This window comes from Chiloscyllium punctatum, chromosome 13, assembly GCF_047496795.1.
Source record: "Chiloscyllium punctatum isolate Juve2018m chromosome 13, sChiPun1.3, whole genome shotgun sequence".
NCBI lineage: Eukaryota > Metazoa > Chordata > Chondrichthyes > Orectolobiformes > Hemiscylliidae > Chiloscyllium > Chiloscyllium punctatum.
Window position 1 is genome coordinate 106504513 of NC_092751.1, and position 13932 is coordinate 106518444.

At 40.3% G+C, this 13932-nt stretch overlaps 1 protein-coding gene across 3 annotated transcripts in view; it reads right to left on the reverse strand.

Annotated features, from left to right (window-relative positions):
* sgpl1 (sphingosine-1-phosphate lyase 1) overlaps nucleotides 1-13932 on the reverse strand; it is a 90932-nt gene that overhangs the window by 43692 nt on the left and 33308 nt on the right. For all 3 annotated transcript variants that reach the window (XM_072583550.1, XM_072583552.1, XM_072583553.1), the window contains exons 2-6: nucleotides 12227-12392; nucleotides 11675-11742; nucleotides 7296-7443; nucleotides 5953-6032; nucleotides 1217-1345 (exon numbers count right to left, since the gene is read on the reverse strand). In XM_072583550.1, coding sequence (XP_072439651.1) covers nucleotides 1217-1345; nucleotides 5953-6032; nucleotides 7296-7443; nucleotides 11675-11742; nucleotides 12227-12392 — 591 coding nt within the window. The remainder of the gene's footprint in view (nucleotides 1-1216; nucleotides 1346-5952; nucleotides 6033-7295; nucleotides 7444-11674; nucleotides 11743-12226; nucleotides 12393-13932) is intronic.

The following is a 13932-nucleotide window of genomic DNA, read 5'->3' on the forward strand; positions in this document are numbered from 1 at the left end:
GGTTGAGCCTAGGACACCAGCCTGGGGAAGTCTTACAGGCATGTCCCACAACTGAGATGACTGGTCTCCAACTCAAGACCAACTACCTTCCTTTCTACTCAGAATGCCTCCAACCAGCTCTCTTCCACCTCAATTCTCATTGATTTCAAATTTTGCTCTTGGTGGTACTAGGTCAAGTGCTGCCTTGATATTAAGTACAGGAACTTTAACCTCACATCTGGGTTTCATATTTAAAACAAGTACAACATATGTTCTGAAACAGAGTGGCCTAGTGAACCTGGCTGAGCAATGGTGAACAGGTTACTCCTGTGTAACAGTGTCATAGTGTCAACAACACCTTCCATCACTTTGCTGAATGTTGAGAGCAAACAGACGGGAGGTTAAGTCAGCAGACTGGATTTGTCCTGCTTTCTACAAATAGGACATACTTGGACAATTTTCCACATTATCAGGTAGATGCCAATGTTGCAGCTGCACAGGAACAGATTGGAGAACAAATCTTTTTGTAATAAAGCCAGGATATCAACAGCTTGGCAAACAGAATACAAAGAAGTGCACCCTTTGGACTATCTTATCATTTATGAAATATCTGGTTCCTGAAAGACAGAGATTATCAAACAAATAATGCTGATACAACATACAGTTGTTACATGGCCTATCACCTTCGATCAGTGACTAATGTTTTACTTAACAAACAAAGAGAATGTAGGACAAACTCACCAGGTCCAGAATAACTCTTCTTCAGAACTGTTTCTCTCTTCACAGATGCTGCAATACCTGATGAATTTCTTCAGCATTTTATGTTTGTTTCAGGTTTCCAGCATCCGCATTATTATGCTTGCATTCCTGGCTATTAACAGTGACTGAGACCAAATGCATACGTGGGACATCTTATAAACCTCAGCTTAAAAATAATACTAATTAAGAGACCTATTCTACCTCAAGACTGCCAACAGAATCTTATAATTACTGAACAACAACTGAATTGTTGTGATTATCATTAAGTATGCTTTCTTTTTGCAAAGCTCTGATTTCCAACTTCCGAAATTTAGCAGAATTCCAGTTCAGGATACAGGATTCAAGATACATCGTGTGATGTCAAAGAGCTGGCTATGACAAATGGCATTTCGAATGGCAGAGCAGTTCCAAGGGGCTGAATAGCCTTCTGCATTCCCAAGTAAAGGCAAGCATTTTCATTACTGTGGGATCTACCTACCGTCCCGCAGGATTCTGGCCCCCCTCGGAAGAGAGTACAAGCCATTCGAACAACCTCCGCTTCCATCTTCCTCACACCAGGGAAGATGTCCGGATGTAGTGGGTTACTCCAAGCAAAGTCTCCATAAACCTTAAAACAAAATGTAATTGCATTAGCAGATCTCATAATTCCTAATTAAGTTACCAAAATATTCACAGCAGAGAAACAGCCTGTTTGACCCAATACACCCATGCTGTATATTTCAGACTTGCCTTCACCTACCCTATTCAACACAATCCATCTCCATATTCCTTTCTCCCTTAATTCCTTCCCCTTTGAATCCATAAAATACTTGAGAACACAAGGGAGCTTCCCATCGTGTCATGGGAGCTTTTGCAATCCCCTGTGAGCACAAACTCAGAAGCAAAGATTATCTGATCATTTATCTCATTGCTTTCTGAAGAAGATTGCTACATACAAGTTGGTTACCACATTTCTCTATACTGATGAGCAGTAACTATCCATCCAAAATATTTCATCAGCTCTGAAACACTTCAGGATATCCTTCCCAACTCGAGATTCTGTTGTTTGACTGTTGCAATATGGCTGCACTCCTTGACAACGTCGTTATCACTTCTGCGCTAGTCTTCCATCTCCACTTCCTATCTCTGATCTTTGTGTTGTCTCAGAGTTTAAAATCAATAGCAAGAGAGTTGACTGAGGTCAAGAATCCATCAAATTTTTACTTGCTTTTTTTAATATAATTGAGGTTATTAGGCTAATTCATAGACAATTAGAGTCAATCACATTTTCATTGTTTGGAGCCACATTTAGGCCAAAAATCCATTGCAGCGAAAATGTAGATTCTATTATTAAGGAAGTTATAGCAGGGTTATAGCAAATTATTACTGCAATTAGGCAGATTCAACATAGTTCAACAAAAGGGAAATCATGTTTGACTAATTTATTAAGAGTTCTTTGAGGAAGGAATAAGTAATGCAGTTGAAAGCAAACTTCTACATGTAGTATACTTGGATTTCCAAAGGCATTTAACAAGGTTCCACATCAAAGGTTATCAAACAAACTAAGGGCTCTTGGTGTCTACTGTAACATATGATCATGGATACAGATCTGGTTGGTCAACAGAGAATCCCAACAGTGCGGCAAGAGACCATTTGGCCCATTAAATCTGCATCGATCTTCTGAACAGCATCCCATCCAGACTCTGACCCTCTGACCCAAACCCCCCCCTTTCCCCATAACTCCACATTTCCCATGGCTAATCCACCTAGCCTTCACTTTCCTCAACACTAGGGGCAATTTAACATGGCCAAACACCTAATGGACAGTGGCAGGAAACTAGAGCACTTGGAAAACAGGAAGGATGGAGAGAATGTGTAAACTCCACAGACAGTCACCATTGGCTAGAATTGAACCCACGTCCCTGGTACAGTGAGGCAGTAGTGATAACTACTGAGCCACTGTGCCACCCCAAGGAAGCAAACAGGAAGCAAGATGGATCATTCTTAGGCTGGCTAGCTGTAACCACAAGGATCAATTCTGGAGCATTAACTATTTACAATCTATTATCATGAAGGGACTAAATGCAAGGTTGCTAACTTTGATGATAACACAAAATAAGTAGGAGAGTAACTGTGAGGAGGACAAAGAATTTGCAAAGTGATTTTGATAGGTTAGGTCAGGGACAAAAAAAAAACTGGCATATGGCTAAAATGTGGGAATTACAAACTTGCCCACTTAGCAAGAACAGTAGAAAGGCAATATGCAATATAATTGGAGAGAAAGATTGTAGGACTCTGCAGTACAGAGCAATCTGAGTGCACGGAAACATGCATGCAAAATTTAGATGATTCAAGTACAGCAAATGACTAGGAAGGCCAATTAAACATCATCATTTATTGCAATGGGAATGGAATACAAATTATGCCAGAATTGTACAGGGCATTTGCAAGACCATGTTTAGAATACTGCGTACCATTCTGGTCTCTTTATTTAACAAAGGAAACAATTACATTAGAGGGACAAGTTAGAGACGTTTACTTGATTGATATCAGTAATGAAGGAGTTATCTTTTGAGAAAAGGTTGAACAGATTGGGGTTTAGAAGAACATGAGGTGGTGTTACTGAAACGTACAAGCCCCTGAGGGTGAATGCTGACAGGATGTTTCTCCTTATGGGGGAAGACGAGAATTAAGGGCACACTTTAAAAGTAAGGGCCTACCATTTAAGATGCAGATGATAAGAAATAATTTATCTCAGAGGGTCATGAAGTCTGTGGAATTCTCTTCACTCAGACAGCAATGCGGGCTAGATCACTAAACATTTTTAAGATTAAGTCTTGACTGAAAAGGTAGTCAAAGATTACAGGGGTTAGACAGCAAAGTGGATTTGAGACATTCAGATCGGCCATTATCTTATCAAATAATGAAGCATGCTGAGGGGCCAAATGGTCTATTCCTGCTCCTAATTTATGTGTATATATGTAAGAAGTCAGCACAGTAGATCTCCCTTTTGAAAGCGCAGATCTTCTTCCTGAAAGCACAGTCAACAACCAACCAACACTTGGATAAGTACATGATTAGGTTTGGAGGAATATGGACCAAATGCAGACAGATGGGACTAGTTTTATTTGGGAAAGCGATCGATGTGGAATACATGGACCAAATGTTTCACGTTGTATGGATATTTGACCTTCAAGGTCACTTTTATTGGTAGCAGCTTGTTAACTTCCAGATTTATTTCTTTTAAACAACTCAAATTAAAATTCCAGAGGGATTTAAAGTCATGTCCTTCAGATTACAAGCCTGGTCATATAACCACTATACCACAGTGCTCATTTATGAGTAAGGAGTGTATGCTTAATTAGAACTCTGTGAACTTAAACTGAAACTGTGCAATTGAAAAACGTCTCCTGGACTATGTTGTTAATATTTCTCTTGTACTCTGGTACTGATAAATAATAACACTAACAGAAACTATATTTATGTTTTTCACTGACTTCTAATTAATGTTCCACTACGTTCCTTATTTTTGATCATGAAGAGAGATTGTCCAATCAATTTGTATCCAATGGACAATTCAAGGTAAATGTCCTTTCACTCAATAGGAGTAGACTGTCAACAGGCATTGAGTGACTCATGACAAACTAAGCAGAATAGAGTGAAAACAAAAAAATGGGTGGTCTTGAGACCATCAAATAAAATTAAACATTTTTGGATCTGGTGATCTGTTACAGCCAAGTCTCCAATGAAATATCAAACTCGCCTTTCTTCTCAGAAACAAAAAACTCTAAGATGAGTTAACCCAAGGTAACAACGTGTTCTGGAAACTAAAGTAAGCACTCTCAGATGACGGTGCATGCTTGACATTTCAACACCGAGGGGCTGCAACATTCCAAAAGATGTTGATGCTTCAAGGGCAGCTTTGAATTGAGACCATCAAGCATCGTTTCAGTTCCTCGATCTCATTGCTGCTCATGGGGCTTGTTGTGCTGCAGAGCAGCAACTACACTGCAAGAGTGATTCAGCAGCTGTGAAATATTTTCAGATGTCCTGAGGATGTGAAAGGTGGCACTGAATCACAATGTTACTCTCAGATCATTACTGAAACTAAATATTGGGAGGTTATTATTAAAATTACTCCAAGTTCCTCTGTTTGATTGACTATGTGTTAGAGTCTGGAATGCATACCAAGATTGAGAGGCATTGTACACAAGTTGGTCATAAGATCATAAGAAATCAAAACATTGCAGACCACTCGGCCCATTGAGCCTACTTCACTAATTAGTAAGGCCAAGGCTGATTGCCTTAACTCCACTTTACTACCAGTGCCACTAAAAGCTCGACTCAATCACTGATCAAGAGTCTGACTAACTCAGCAGTGAATAAATTAAAATGAACTGAGAAAAGAAATTTCACTTCAACTCAATTTTAAACAGGACAGACTTATTTTTAAACTACATCCCCTAGTTGGACACAAGTTTGACAGGTTGGTTCTGTTTCCATTGAAGGTTAGAAGAATGAGAGGCGATCATATTAAAACATACAAGACCCTGAGGGAACCTGTAAGGCTGGAGAGGGAGAGACCAGAACTATGGGACACAGTTCAAAAATAAGAGGTCTCCCATTTCTGATAGGAACAAGGAGTGGTGAGTCTGTGGACCGCTTCCCCATTGAACAGCCCAGGCAGAGGTAGATCAATTCTTGATTAACAAAGGGAAATCAGGTCACCCATGACCTTCTTGAATTTCAGAGCAAGCTTGAGGGCCTGAGTGGACTACTCCTGGTCATAAAATCCATGGTTCTACAAAATATCCTTACAAACTCCACACTGTCAAACCCTCTCAATCACTCATGTTGCAATATCTCACCTTTCACCTTCTAAACTCCAATGTATGCATGCCCAATCTTTCCTCATAAGATGAAGCTTTCTTCCCAGGTGACTGAACATTCCCTGAAATGTTCCGTGAGCATCTCATCAATGTTCTACTAATAATGGCAATATCATTGCTGCTGCTACAAAAGATTCTATACAGTATAGAGATTCTTGTCAATTGTAGGCTGCCAATGTTATGCTGACATTGACCACTTGAAGGAAGAGTGATCTGGTCAACCAAAAAGGAAAATGTTGGGAGTGCTTTAAAAAAAGTTGCTGGCTTTGAGCCAGTAAAGTGAGAATTGCTGTAGCTTATAAACAATTGTTCTGTTGTCATTACGTCACATTAAGACACTTCTTACCTTCACCATCAGCTTTGTGAGCTGTTCCTCACCACTATACACTGTCCCAGAGACTTGCCCTTTCTCCCAATGTACCTCTCCTACAAAATACAAAATGCAGTTTCAGCAAGTGAACGCTTTGTTGGTCCCTGCAGCTTTCTCACCCAAGATTAGATAACAATTAATTGCAGAACAAGCGACTCACAGCATGAGCCTGCTGAGGTGAAGCAGCATAAAACTTGTCACAATTCTGAGTGACTGCAGATCAATCCAGTGGCTTTGATAATGGAAAACGGTGAAATGGCACCTTTGTACTAAAGAACGATGTTTAATCAAACATAACACTAAATGTTCAACATGAAGAATGAAGAATTTCCACCATGGACAAGCCTAAACACAAAATGGGGTAAATTTTGCTTCAATACATTCACAGGATTAGAGTGCCGTGGGAATTACCAGAAGACCAGTATTTACTGTCCCATCCCTCACTGCTGTTGAAAGTGGTGGTGAGCCATACTCTTGAATACAACTGAGTATCTCATTAGAGCAACTAAGAGGCAAATTCTGTAGGGCTGGAGTCACATACAGACGAGACGAAGTAAGATCAGCAGATTTCCTCCCCAAAAGGACATTAGTCAATCAAATAGTTTATATCACAATCCAGTCACTTCAAGGCTGCAATTATTGAGACTAGCATTTTTTTAAATATCCCAGATATGTTTAATTAATGAAATGCAAGCTCCTAAGTACCACAGAAGTCAAGTCTGCATCATTACTCTAAGCCTCCTTGCCACTTATCCAGCAGTGTAACTGTAATGCTGCTGCCATCCCCAGGTGCTGAAGCCTGAAACACACATCCCCGCCATCCCAAATAAATATTACAACCTGTTTTGTTTGTGATGAGGAGCTTCAGAGTGAGAAACAGGATGTAAGAAAGCAATGCAGAAATGAGGGAGGTACTGCACAAAAACAAAATGCACCTATACAGTGCCTTTAACATAACTAAAACACTCAAACGTTGCATTGTCGGAGAAGACTTCACTGGACAAGATTGAGAAGCAAGACACGCAAAGGGATATTAGGTTTCAAAGGTCTTAAGGAGCTGAAAGAAATAGAGAGATTTGGAGGTTTGATTCCAGAGCTTAGGAAGAAGGCAGCTGAAAATACCACTGACAATAGTGAAGGATGAACCTTACAGGCACCAAGAGACTAGGACTGAAGTCCACTACATATATGTCAGCAGAAACCTCCAGCTCAATTTTTATATATACACAAGATATAGAAGACAATTTAATTCACTGGCCGGGAAGAGTAAAAAAATAAGAATGATGAAAAGCTTTCAAAATACAATATTATTAATTTACCCATTGTGCTGTAGTCTTTAAGCTTTAACAGCAGTTCAGACTCTGCCAAGCCCTGTGCAGGCAGGGACGTAATGTATGTCGTTCCATCCTTAAGTGTTAAGACGCTTGTGGAAAGGTCATCCAGTGCCTTGTTAAGTTGTTTCTGTACCTGTTGATGGGAGTGTGTCAGAAGAATCAAACCCATGCCAATATTCAAGTTATTGCATTATGAGCACAATACACTTCATCAGATGTGCCACTAACCTGGAGCCCTGCACCCATCTGATATTTAGCTTGAGCTGACTAGCTTATGAGAAATGAAGTTCTTAGGGTGGATTAGTTTATGATTTGCCTTTTTTAAAAAAAAACATTTTCTTTTAACTGAATCAATTGAGTTCAAACAGCTGAGGTTATTTGTAAGTTTTTTCAAAACACAGTATAATGCAGCTCCGGGTGCTTTTTGTTTCTTTTGAAATCACTCTGCAATGATGAAGCATTTGTGAATTTAAAAACATTAATCAGTACGAAGTATTTCCTGGCCTAATTCAGAATCCAGCCAGAGATCAGATCCTAACTCTGTGCCTAATACAGACTTGGACACACTCCAAGTGTGAAACTAGAGAGCTACAGCACAGAGTGAAGTCCAGAGGCACAGAAATGCGGATATGAAAACCAGCCAAAGCCACACTGCACTCTGCCCAACTTCAACAGACGCTTTAGAATCAGCTACATTGGTGAGGTGGATAATGATCTTTTGTTTCCCTTTTTTAAAAATACAATCATGATGCTGTCACAGCTATTAATCACAGGCAAATAAAAGTAAAATCCTGTGTATGATCCAACAGCAAAAGTTTTTTTTTAAATGGATTTGTCCCTTAATTTAGAGTACACAATCAAATCAGTACCCAGCATCAAAACACAGGACAAACACACAAACATTATTTTACATAGAGAACTGGAAGATGGATTTTTTTACGACAGGAAGTTTTTGTAGTACAGTACAGAACATTGCATCTAGTAAAGAAAGAAACATTTGCAGTGACTGAAGATGGAGGCCTGAGGGTAGAGGCTAGAATCGTGGAGCTAGTTTAGAAGTTCAAATTTGCCAACAAGTCTTCCATTGTGTTGGTAGGTGACGTTATTCAAATCATTGCAAGCACACAAAGTGGAAAAGCCACACTGGTGACAATTGAAAGATAAGGGTTCAGGTAAAGGAAACTTCACTGCCTGTTGAGTAAACACCGTGTAGCCTGCAAGTAGGCACTGAGCCTGCTTCTGGCTGTGTAGAGATCAGTCTGGTTCAAGGTATCATGGATATTAATCCACGTCACAGGAGGAATTTTCCAGTGCATTTCTCCCAAATCCTGAGGCTTTGTTAATTTCCTCCCTCAAGAGATCACACAGTGGTTGGGAGTCTCTATATAATGGCAAGGTTTGTGAAGAGGAGAAAGTGAGGACTGCAGATGCTGGAGATCAGAGCTGAAAATGTGTTGCTGGAAAAGGTCAGGCAGCATCCCCTTCTTTCCTGAAGAAGGGCTCATGCCCGAAACATCGATTCTCCTGTTCCTTGGATGCTGCCTGACCTGCTGCACTTTTCCAACACATTTTCAGCCAAGGTTTGTGAAGGTTTGTTGAAGGAACCCCATCCAGGAGAAAGATATAAATAGAAAGCAGGAGACAACAGCTTCACTACACTTGGAGGTTCGCCCCTGATGATGTTACCTAGCCAGGTAATGAAACGTCTGGATATCAAACCTACAGCTCAGCGAGCAAACCTACACCCTAAATCTCCATATAATGATGTACAAAGATACCACAGGGAAAGGTTGATTGGCCTCTGGGTCTTTTCCAATTCATCATTACTTGCATGTCTGTTGCTGTTATTCCACCTCTGCACCTCACACTCTTAAAGCATCCAATAAAAAAAAACACAATAAACCAGTTTGGAGAGTAGTTCTTCATTCACTCTTCCTAATCAGCTTTATATTTACATGATCTAAATTAAAGTTTAAGGAGCACAAGTTTACAGGTGACACAAACATTGGGAACATAGTAAGTGGTGAATGGGATAGTAACAGCGCTCAAGAGGGCAATTTCGAAGGAATAAACTTTGAGAAGAACAACATGGAGAGGTAGTATAAACTGAACTGTACTATTTTGAGAGAGGTAATAGAGAAACCTGGGGTTACACCTTCATAAATCCTTGTTGGAGGTTGGGCAAGCTAGTGAGGTAAATGAAGTATACAGGAAAGAGGATGTTGTAAAAAAGGAACAATGAGAAACCATCGCACACTACTGGCTATCCCTCAACTAGTGTGTCAAATTCTAGATGTTACACTTAAGGAGAAACGTCAAGGTCGTGAAGAGAATTGGAAACAATCCAACAGAGGAACTCAAAAGTATTTGGAGGTCTGACACAGTAAATAGGGAAAAACTATTTCCCATGACAAATGGATCAATAATCTGAGGTTACGCATTTAAAATAATTGCTAAAAAGAACTGGAGGAGAAACGAAGAAATACTTCTTCACACATCCTTTGAAAGAGTGGGAGAAATTCCAGAGAAACTTGAAGACAAATTAACATTTGAAGGGAGGAGACTCATTTGCAGGACTACAGGGAAAAAAAAGAAACTAAATTGGATAGTTCTTTACAAGAGCCAACACAGGCAAAATATTCAGACAGCCTCCTCTGCGTGACACAATTAGTGATCAAATGCACAATATGCAGTATAATAACAATCTCTGACAAAGTTGACAATTAGAATCTGAAAACTAGGATGGGCAAAGTATTTTTTTAATGCATTGGTTCATGGAACGTGGGCATCGAGATAGAGTTAGTACTGCAATTGTCGCATCCCTAATTACCCATGTGGGAGTTAAGAGTCAACGGCATTGCTGCGTGGTCTGGAAATACAAAAGTGTAACTAGGGAGAGAATAGGGCCCCTCAAAGATCAGCAAGTCGGTCTTTGTGTGGAGCCACAGAAAATGGGGGAGATACTAAATGAACATTTTGCATCAGTATTTACTGTGGAAAAGGATATGGAAGATATAGACTGTAGGGAAATAGATGGTGACATCTTGCAAAATGTCCAGATTACAGAGGAGGAAGTGCTGGATGTCTTGAAACAGTTAAAGGTGGATAAATTCCCCAGGACCTGATCAGGTGTACCCGAGAACTTTGTGGGAAGCTACAGAAGTGATTACTGGGCCTCTTGCTGAGATATTTGAATCATCGATAGTCACAGGTGACGTGCCGGAAGACTGGAGGTTGGCCAACATGGTGCCACTGTTTAAGAAGGGCGGTAAAGACAAGCCAGGGAACTATATACCGGTGAGCCTGACCTCAGTGGTGGGCAAGTTGTTGGAGGAATCCTGAGGGACAGGATGTACATGTATTTGGAAAGGCAAGGACTGATTCAGGATAGTCAACATGGCTTTGTGCATGGGAAATCATGTCTTACAAACTTGATTGAGTTTTTTGAAGAAGTAACAAAGAAGATTGATGAGAGCAGAGCAGTAGATGTGATCTATATGGACTTCAGTAAGGCGTTTTACAAGGTTCCCTATGGGAGACTGATTAGCAAGGTTAGATCTCAAGGAATACAGGGAGAACTAGCCATTTGGATACAGAACTGGCTCAAAGGTAGAAGACAGAGGGTGGTGGTGGAGGGTTGTTTTTCAGACTGGAGGCCTGTGAACAGTGGAGTGCCACAAGGAGATGCTGGGCCCTCTACTTTTTGTCATTTACATAAATGATTTGGATAGATAAACTGCAGAGGTGGGCTGAGAGGTCTCAGGTTCAGGTCTCATTCCATAGACTGGAGCAGACAAAATGAAGGCTAACTCTCCTTGTACAATGCTGAGAATGTTGCACTGTCAGAATCCAGCCTTTCATATGAGACATGAACCCAAAAGCCTCTTCTGTCCTCTTAAGTGGGCACACAAATTTAAATTAGGGTTCTCCCGAGTGGCCGGGTTAATATTTATCCCTCAATAAACACCACTAAAACAAAAGTTAATGATCATTGCCTCGTTGTTGTTTGTGGGACTTCACTTAGTAAAACAAAGTCACTAATTTGTTCTATGTTAAAAGTACTTAATTACTGTAAAATGCGCTGGTGTGGCCCAAGGTTGAAAACAGCAACAGCATGATACGAAAGCTAGTCTGTCTTTCTTTCTTAATAATCTCAGATCAAGACATCCTGCAATGGTCTCCTATAGATCTAAATGAAACAGGGGAAATGGTCAGGATCCAGCAAATGATGTTTTCAGCAGGGGGATAGGTATTGAAAGGGAAATTGTAAAAGTCATCCTTCTGTGTTCAATTGTAAGAAACTCTCCCAAACTCTTATTAATTGCAGATAAATAGTAACTTGCTAAACAGGACAGAATACTTACTGCAGCAGCCAGAAATGGCAGTTTTCTTACAATTTTGAAAAAGAACTTTTTAAGTCTTGAGGGAATACCTGTGGAAAGATTTGTGAAATTTTCAAATGTCAGAAGTTAGAAAACAAAGACAAAAACAATTGTGAGTGGTTCAGAGATAGCAGAGACATTGTTTTAGGTGAACCTGCAGATCTTCTGTGGGATGATCTGCAGTGCGAAACCCAACAGTAACGCTTAATCAATCCATGCTCAAACACAAACAGATCAACCCGTACACTGACACTGCTCCCAAGGCAAGCCAAAGAAACAAATCTTGTATATTGGTGTGTTCCTTCCATAAACTCCACATGACCAAAATGCATAAAGACTTTGTAATAAGCGCTCAACTGTCAATCAGTAACATTCACGCCTCCAAGACTGAATGATGGGGGCTTCTGAAGAAGAATCATATTGAACTCGAAACGTTCACTCTTTTTCTCTCTCCTGCTGCATTTCCCCAGCATTTACTGATTTTATTTCAGATTACCAGCACCGGCAATATTTTCCTTTTATCCTCAAACTTACTTTGCTGTTGGAATAGAAATCCATAGAGCCACACTCCCAGCAGAGTGGTCACAGCAGTGATGGCGATGATCTGCCAGGGCTCCAGGCCTTGGCAATGTGCATTAACGTACTTCTTTCCCTTTCCCAGATACAGCCATATTGTCTCTTTGTACACATCCAGTGTTTCCTGCAACAAGAAGAAGAAGAAACAACATTAGCAAATGCATTCTAAATTCATTTTTCACCCCAAGTCTGGTTTTGGTGGACAGGCCTCAATATGAAGAAGGTAGATATGTTTCTCAACTCCACCCACCCATGTTTGCTCTGCATAGCTTGCTGTTTCACTGAACAAAAAATCCCTCCTCTCAGTCTTGAAAGCACCAGCTGACCCCCAGCTTCCCAGTCCAGAGTGGTAAAATATGAACTTTCTGATCTTGTCCCACACTGTCAAAATTCTTCCGTCAAACGAAGCAAGATCGTCTGTCTCTACTCTGTTGAATTGTTTTACAAGTACAGTGTCCTAAACCTGACTGTCTCAAAGCCAAAACTGCCCAAAAACCATGTTAAATTTCTTTAACAGCATAAGTGAACTGTCTTGCAGGTAGTTCTCAGCGATAAATTATTTATGTCCTTAACCATTGCAACAGCAAATCAAAGGACAGCAAGCAGTCCAAGACAAAACTTGTGGTCAGCAAGACGATGCCTTCCTTTGATCTCACAAATTAACGTTGATGCGGCAAATTTCTGAGCTATGGAAGGAATCAGCTGTGGATTTAAAGCACTTTCATAATTCAGAGCATGAAGTTCCAGAAAACATTTCACAAGTATTATCTCCAAAGACAAAACTGCTGAGAAGTATTCTGAATACTTTGCATGTGACATACAATAAAACAAAACAATGTAGTCCTTGCTTAGAGAAAACAAATCTAACTATTACAATCAAACAGCTAAAACCACCCCATCACAACATCCAGGAAAATCTGAAATCAGGCAAGACTCTCAGTCCAGAGGTGTGGCACATGTACTATTTCTGAAAGAGTCAACGTTGAAACTGCATTAGCTCCAACCAATCTGTCTTTGGGCAAGGGCAGGAGTTCTACACTGGCCTTCATCGGGAGCAGATGTACTTTGTACAACTCCTGAGAGTTCTAGTAAACATGCCTGACCAGTAATTTATGTTGTACTTATAAGAGTCATGCAATAAACTATCCTGTTAGCTAATGTACACTGCTTAAAATTACCAACAGTCTATCTCTGCCAATGATAACTAGACAAGCCCCTGACACAATACAGACAAAAGAAGGATTAGTAACAGTGAATACCTCAACCACCCCTGCCCAGTATCACAGTCTGGCAATGAGGGCAAAAACTATGTAAAAGGTGTCGGATTATGTTAAGTATAATGATGAGATATCCTCTCCCTTTTATGTATTTCCAAACAAGCTATCAAATAGTCATCCTTTGTCCACATTTTCAACCAAGCTTTTGTTATGAACCAACACAACTGTTCCAATGCTTCCCCACCAGCCTCACACACTGAATCTAAGCAAAACCCTGCCGCCTGCATCCCAGCTCCAATTAAGTCTTGTTCATCCATTATTTACGTAATGACTGACCCACGGTTGCTCTCAGTCTGACAGTATCATCACTTAGTAAATAAATTTCATACTCGCTGTCAAATTGCTCCAAGGTCTCACATTTCCCTGTTTCTGTAATCGTAATACACA